This window comes from Bison bison, unplaced genomic scaffold, assembly GCF_000754665.1.
Source record: "Bison bison bison isolate TAMUID 2011002044 unplaced genomic scaffold, Bison_UMD1.0 scf7180017864524, whole genome shotgun sequence".
Taxonomy (NCBI): Eukaryota; Metazoa; Chordata; class Mammalia; order Artiodactyla; family Bovidae; genus Bison; species Bison bison.
Window position 1 is genome coordinate 840,889 of NW_011495075.1, and position 7,425 is coordinate 848,313.

At 51.9% G+C, this 7,425-nt stretch overlaps 1 protein-coding gene and 1 long non-coding RNA gene across 2 annotated transcripts in view; both read left to right on the top strand.

Annotated features, from left to right (window-relative positions):
- Nucleotides 1-1,780, top strand: part of LOC104981823 — a 14,218-nt gene extending 12,438 nt beyond the window's left edge. Inside the window, exon 3 of the long non-coding RNA XR_824420.1 lies at nt 1,769-1,780. This is a non-coding gene — a long non-coding RNA (uncharacterized LOC104981823). The remainder of the gene's footprint in view (nt 1-1,768) is intronic.
- Nucleotides 1,781-2,005: 225 nt separating this feature from the next.
- The window catches only part of PPP1R12B (protein phosphatase 1, regulatory subunit 12B), a 119,716-nt gene continuing 114,296 nt past the window's right edge, over nt 2,006-7,425 (top strand). The window contains exons 1-3 of the mRNA XM_010831121.1: nt 2,006-2,101; nt 2,205-2,335; nt 7,065-7,183. Coding sequence (XP_010829423.1) covers nt 2,006-2,101; nt 2,205-2,335; nt 7,065-7,183 — 346 coding nt within the window. The remainder of the gene's footprint in view (nt 2,102-2,204; nt 2,336-7,064; nt 7,184-7,425) is intronic.

Sequence of the window (7,425 nt, forward strand, 5' to 3'; positions counted from 1 at the left end):
CCTGCCCCCACCCCACCCCCACCCCGGACTGCAACGCACCAGGCTTCCCTGCCCTTCACTATCTCCCAGAGTTTGCTCAGACTCATGTCTGTTGGGACGATGATGCCATCCACCCGTCTCATCCTCCTGCCCTCAGTCTTCCCCAGTTGCTCATTATAACTGTAAAATATCCATTGGTATGTTTCATTGAAGACATCAGTTCTCAAACTGTTTGATCTAAGTAATCCTTGACATTCTGAAAATTTCTTCAGGACCCTAAAGAGCTTTCGTTCATAAGTATTATTACATATTACTGAAAAGTGTTGAAACTACCTGCTTAGTAATTCAGTCAAAATAGCAGTAGCCCATTATATGTTCATATGAAACAGGTACTTTAGTGGAAAAGAGCTGTGTACTTTCAGAACCAAAAGCAAAGTAAAAGCAGCCCGTCGACGTGGCATAAAGGGAAGAGCGGCTTGTCCTGCACCTGCGTGACTCTCTGCTCGCGTCTGCCTTCTGTGTCCTGTGATAGGTTGTTCTGATGAATGTATGTGAGGGAAATCCGGGCTCACACGGGTGTCTGTGTGGAAGGGGGGAGTGTCCTAACAGTCTGCTCACATGGCTACGGGTGTTCCAGGTGCTGTGCTGAAATGCCAGCAAGAGTAGCGTCTTAAATATTAGTCACAGTCTGGGATCTGGATTCCACACTGTGGAATCAGTGGAGTTTCCTTACTTTGTGACGTTAAAGTCCAGCATCTACCCTGTGTTTTGAGTGGATTTTTTACCTTGCGTGGTTTTTTCACACATGAATTTGCTTTTGTGGAAAGTATGGGTTCCTTGAGTTACACCGATTTCCAGATGTTAGTATGTATTTCCGTTTACAGTATAAATCACCTTTTTTGATAATCCCACTGATCACATTGGAAAACTGAACATTAGGGAGCTGTCAGGCTCTTGGTAGTTTTTTCAAAGTTCTGGTTTTAATTGGATGGCCAAATTTTGTCATTGGCAAGAAATACGAGGTTTCTTTCCCTTTGAAGTGACAGGCTCACTTTTCACTTTCGCGCCTTGATTGTTGTAGTTCATCTGTTGGTTCTTCTTGGTAAAGTAGCATCTGTGAAGAAAGCTGCGTGTTCATCTGGCACCTTGGGCAGGTACACAGAGGCTTTGTCCGCAGTCGGCGCTGAGCGCGGGCTGTGGGGAAGGGCCACACGCGTGCTTGCGGTTGTCAGAGGGCGTTAAGGACACTTAGAGTCTGTGATTGAGGGTTAGTCACGTTAAGAGTTTCTACGGTTTCTTCAGGGTCATTATTGAGGGAAACCGGCCTCTAGGTGTTTGCTTTGCTCCTCAGAGGCTCCCGGCTCCTCGCCGTGGGGCTGCGTGTCTTGAGTGCGGGCCTCAGCCAGTGAGGGGCAAGCCGGGTATTAACAGTGTACACAAGTCAGCTTGACCTGGATAGTTGTTCTCAGCTAAAGTTTTAACTTTCTTTTCTTCTTTTGCGAAGGAGGGGCTAAGAGACAAGTTTTAAAAAAGGGACTCTCATTTGCTTGGCCCTGAAGCATCTCCGCTGCTCTGGGTCCACCGAAGCCTGGACGGTAGTCGCCTCTGTCCACGTGGCTGTCCCTGCTTTTGTCCTCTGGCTGTGCTCAGATGGCCTGTGGGTCTTGTGGCTGTCCTTGCTGGCTGAGAGTGGGCTTGCAGCCTTTGTTCCGGAAGCTTCTCTGCCTTCTTGACGTTGCACAGACACACGTGCCGTGCTGTCTGCAGCTGCTCAGACGGACGTGGAGAGGAGCACACGGCTTCTGTTTGAGGGCTCACCGCACCCTCTCGCCAGAGCAGAGATGGTTCAGCAGTCCTGGAACCTCAACTGCAGCTTCCCGCTGAGAAAGGCGTATTTGAGCCTGTAAGATTCATAGGCAAATCAGTGGTTCCTGACGTCGCTCTTGGATGACGTGATGAAACAGCACTTCAGCGATCACTGTCCTTGGTTAGTCCTCGCGGCACTGTGACACGATCAGTTGCCATCATGCCGCTTTCACAGCTGAGCACTGAGGCAGGGAGGGAGTTGGGGGGTTTGCCTAAGATCCCAGGGCTGAGCAGCCCCCCAGACACCCTTCAGGACGTGGGGGCTGACATGCCTTGTTCCCCGGCTCCGCCGCACCGCCAGAGCCGGGGCAGCGTCCCCACACGCACTTGCTGAGTCAGTGACGGGCTTTTCCTTGCAGGCCTGCATTGACGAGAACCTGGACGTGGTGAAGTTTCTGGTGGAGAACGGAGCCAGCGTCAACCAGCAGGACAACGAGGGCTGGACGCCCCTGCATGCAGCAGCGTCCTGTGGCTACCTCAACATAGCAGAGTGAGTGGCTGGCGGTGCGTGTGGACACACGTGCTCTTCTGCTCTCGAGTCTGAGTTTCACATACAGCCGTGACCGCTCTTTACTGCAGTTCATAAAAGCGGGCAGTTGAATTAGTTCTAAGGAATAATTGATAACTGGGTTTTGCACAGCTGCTAAATCTGCAGCTTCTTGGTTGAGATTTTGTGTTTGCTCCTGTTTGTAGGTGGTGCGTACTTGTTGGGACGCGCGGGGGTGGCTTCTGCTGGTCGCACTGTCTGGGCTGTTTCTAGCGGCTGTAGCTGGACATGTGCGGGGGCAGACCTGGGGAATTTCTTCACACTCTGTGTAGAAGAGCCCCACCACACAGTGTCTGGGCTGGAAGGGGTGCTGAGTGAGTGTCTGCTGAGTGAAGGCGTGGCCAGGGAGATAAGGCAGTCACATGTGTTCTGGATGAGACTAACTGTGGATTGCTAAGGTAAGTTCTCTACATAAAGCCGTGGTCCTTTGAAAGTCAGATGAGGTGTTTCACGGCCCCTTTCTGCAGGAGTGGAGCCCGTTATAGCCCTCCTGTTGCACAGCAGGGCGAGCTCTGTTGGCAGCGCTGCAGAGGCCTGGGAGCGATCCCTCGGAAGCCTCGCTGGGTCCCGTGAGAGGGTGCCGGGTGCAGGGAGTTAGAGGCGGTGTGCTGACAGACGCTGCGGGTTCTGAGGAGCAGGCGCCCGCAGCAGAGCTCCCCTCCTGGGCGGCCCCTCAGCCCACCTCTGCAGAGACATCCATTTACCTGAGAACCATGAACAGAGCCTGCCCGTCCCTTCTCACTGGTGTTTGTCTGTTCGGCGGCTTGTTTGTGATTCTGACCTCCTACATCTCATTCCGTCCAGGGTTCTGCTTTTCCCCTAGAAGGTGACAGGCAGAGCTCAGCCTGGAGTCGTGCTGGCCCAATCCTAGGGGTCTGTCTTCCTCCTTTTAAAGTGAAGCTGAGACAGACAGTGACTGCGATCGCTTTATTGCCATGGTTTCTTTACCCTGGCTTGTGGATGAACATGGTTCCTTTGGAAATAAGTTCAAACTTTTAAGTGTCTGTTGCCGGAACAACCACTACTTTGAGTGAAGTAGACTGGTGAGTCACTGTCTCCTCGGGCACAGGTGGCCAACCCGGAGGCGCGAGCTGGACCAGCCCTCCCGGGCCACTGCTGGCTGTCCTCACCCTCCCCGTGTGTCCCCGTGCGGCTGCATTCCCAGGCCCACAGAGCCCCCCGCCTTTAAGGGCCTCGACCGCAGGGTCTATGAGCGGTGTTTCAGAGATTAGTGCCCCGTCTTTCCCTCGTTTTTCTTTTTGTATCTTAAAAACCTTAAAGATTTTATAATTCTTGAGGTAAAAGAGTAAGAATGAGAGTAAAAACCTTACACTCTCATTCCCAGAATCTTTAGAAAGTCTAAATTTCAAGCAAGTGGAAATGAAGAACAGCCAGACTCCCTTTCTAGGGAAGAATCAGTGCATTCTAGCGTGATGACCTTTTTTAGTCTCATATTTCAACTCTGTATGACACATTTTAAAAAGAGGTTAGGGCTGTTACTCCTCTTGGAGTCAGGCCTGTCGCTAGTCAGCTGGGTGTCTTACGTTCCTGTTACCACCAGTGTCTAACTTAGAAGCGGCAGACTGACCCAAATAACAGCATTTAGTTTGGTTTTATTGTTTATATTAGTGGTGCTAATTTATTCTGAGTTTTTGAACACATCTCGGTTTCTTTGTTCACCCCTTAGAATAGTAGCAAAAAGACCTTACGTTGGTGGTGACTTAAGAAGGACACAGAGGCTTTATTTTCTTTCTTTCTTCTTGTTCTTTTCTGGCCAAGCTGTGCATGGCTCGTGGGATCTGAGTTCCCTGACCCGGGATGGAACCTGGGCCATGGCTGTGAAAGCGCCGCGTCCTGATGACCGGGCCTTTAGGGAAGTCCCAAGAGAGGCTTTATTTTCTAAAGGCCATGTTTACTGAAAGTGAAAGTGAAGTCACTCAGTCGTGTCCGACTCTTTGTGACCCCGTGGACTGTAACCTACCAGGCTTCTCCATCCATGGGATTCTCCAGGCAAGAATACTGGAGTGGGTTTCCATTTTCCTTCTCCAGGGGATCTTCCCGACCCAGGGACTGAACCCGGGTCTCCCGCCTTCCAGGCAGACGCTTTACCCTCTGAGCCACCAGGGAAGCCCATGTTTACTGAGCTAAGAGGTATTTCTGAGCCTCAGGGTAACTGTAAAGATCCTCAGGATTACAGGAAATATTACTTCATGGACACTTCGGTGGCGGTGCCATGGTTAAGATTCTGTGTTACCACTGCAAAGGGCGTGGGTTCCGTCCCTGGTGGGGGAATTAAGATCCCTCATGCCGCACAGCATGGTCAGAACAGAAAGAAGACTTCATGGGTGATACTTGTTCAGGTAACAGTGTGAACCTGGAGAGGCTCCGCCCCCATCAGCCCGCCCCCAGGGTGAGGATGGTCTGGGGCAGTGTCTCACTTGGCATGTATCCCTCTGATTCGGGGAGACCCAGGTCGTTTCTGGACAGGAGTCGTCTCCATCAGGGTCCGAGAACTTCTCAGGAAAGGGAGAAGCAGGGCCTTTATGCGCGAGTGGCGTTGCCGCTGACCCAGGAAAGAACGGAAAAGGCGTCCGAGTGGAGCAGCTCGATGCTGTGTTTATTTCGAGCAGTGTTTGTGGGTTGCTAGGAGAGAGTGCACGTCGGATGTCACAGCGGTGATGCCCGTGAGGAGGACACAGCTGTTGTCCTGGAGCTGCAGTCAGCTGGAGGGTGGGGGGTGGGGCAGAGGCCCAGACTTAGTGCCAAAGGTGGAGTCCAAGGAAGAAGAGGGAAGGTTTGGCTGTCAGAACATGCAAAGGCCTCTAAAAGGGGCTTTGAAAGACATGGAAAGTTTCTAATAATAGCAGGAAAGGGGGGAGGGGAGAGTGTTTCATCAGTTGGAGGGACTGTTGAACTGTGGGAGGCAAGTGAGCTATTGTGTTTGGGGATAATGCGGGGTTCAGGGTGAGCAGAGAGGGTGCAGCTCAGTCCACATGTGTGTGTGCGGAGCTGACTCTGGGGGAGTGTGGGGTTCAGAGTGAGCAGAGAGGGTGCGGCTCAGTCCAGGAGCGTGTGTCCTGCGCTCACTCTGTGTATTTTTTGCATTTTGGTTTCCCAGGGTTGGGAGGTGAAGGAGCATGGACATGAAGGGCAGCAGGTGGCCTTAGTGTGGTCAAGGAGAGCAGAGGGAGCGGCTAGCCTCAGCGCGGAGTCTGTCTTCCTCTGAGTCTGTGAGGGGAGAGTGGAGACAGCTGAAAGTCAGATGAGTTCATATGTGTGCAATCCACCTGTAAGGTAGACACATTTATGGGTGCTCTGTTTATACCAGGTACTAAGCAGTGAGAAAGCAGTACCCTCGAAAAACGTGCTATAAATCTAATAGCTGCAGATTCTCCTCTGCCAGCTCCTGAATGCAGTGGCCACGCATTATCTTTTTAAATTCTTCTGCAGTGTCTTTAAAACGTGTTGTTGTTTGGTCATTCAGTCGTGTCTGACTGTTTACGACCCCATGGACTGTAGCCCCCCAGGCTTCTCTGTCCCTGGGATTTTCCAGGCTAAGTGGAAAATACTGGACTGGGTTGCCATTCTCTTCTCCCGGGGATCTTCCTGATCAAGGGATCGAACCTGCATCTCCTGCTCTGGCAAGTGGGTTCTTTACCACTGAGCCCCAAGGGGAGCCTCAGTGTGCTAAAAACGTGCACCCTTAAACGCAGAAGGGGACCTGTAAATGCTTGCTGCGTTGTGGATTGGTTGAAGTCTAATTTAAGCAGTTTTTCTTTCTCCTTTAAATACTTGTATTTGGGAGCACTCTGGCATTGTTGGGGTTCTCACTGGCCCCAGAGTGACTTGCTGTGGTGCCAAGATGAACTGGAGCTGAAGTCAGAAGATGGGGCCATAGCTCTGTCTTTCAGCTCTAACAGCACCCACGTGGCCTAATCCTGAAATTGTGTAAGACTCATTATATAATTGTGCGTGAAAGTACTTTGAAAATCAAAAGGATCTCTGTAAGGTATCAAAGTTATCAGGCCTTTGCTCTTTAGTATTGAACACTGTATTGCCTTTCAATATAGAATCTAATTATTTAGAATATACTCATTTATTTTTTCAGTCATTTAGTTTCGTCTCAGAGTGTAGACTTCATGGAGATGGCTGGTTGAAGGGAGAGTTCCGTGGACGTGTAGCCTAGGCAGATTTATGAAAACTGTAATTTGTCCTTCGTTCTGTTTTCGTGCCCTGGCACTGCTCACTGTGCTCTCAATGGGAATGGGGAGCGCTTCTGTGAGAATCGCTCCTTTCCGTCTCTTCCGGGGACTCCGTTCTCAGTATTAGCGGTGTCCCAAGCCCTCCTGGAAGCCTGGGTTTGGGCCTCGGCCTGGGGGTGAGCTTTAAGGCTGCGTGTCTCCCTTGTGGTGTTTACAAAGCGCCCTGCCGCCCACCGGGAGTGAAAGAATGGGGTTCAGGGACGAGTGTAGAAATCCCACTTGTAGGCATTGTTCTTACCAAGAAATAGAGACGCTTTTGATCCCAACTGTTGAAGGCTAGTGGAGTGCCTTATCTGGGACCACACTAAAACTCCAGATGGAGGCCATGCTCTGCGCGGAGCCCCAGGCACAGGAGCACCGCTGGTCTCAGACTGGAGAGGTTGATTCTGATTCTGATCTTGTCTGCATAGGTATTTCATTAACCATGGAGCCAGCGTGGGCATCGTCAACAGCGAAGGTGAAGTTCCCTCTGACCTTGCAGAAGAGCCTGCCATGAAGGACCTTCTTCTGGAGCAGGTGAAGAAGCAAGGTGAGCTGAGGGCCAGAGGGCAGGAGGGGCCTGGGCATCGCTGCACGACACTGTCTGCTCACGCCGGCCGTTGCTGCCCACGACACATGTCCTGCTAGTCCTCGTGCGCGGATCGGCCAGGCCAGACTCCAGAGGCGCGTGCGGTCGGCCCGCCCCTGCAGCCCTGGGCCATGCACCGCGGTGTAGTCGGGCGGCCGGTGGGCGCTGTGGCGCTGCAGGGCAGGCTGAGGAGGGGCGCACGC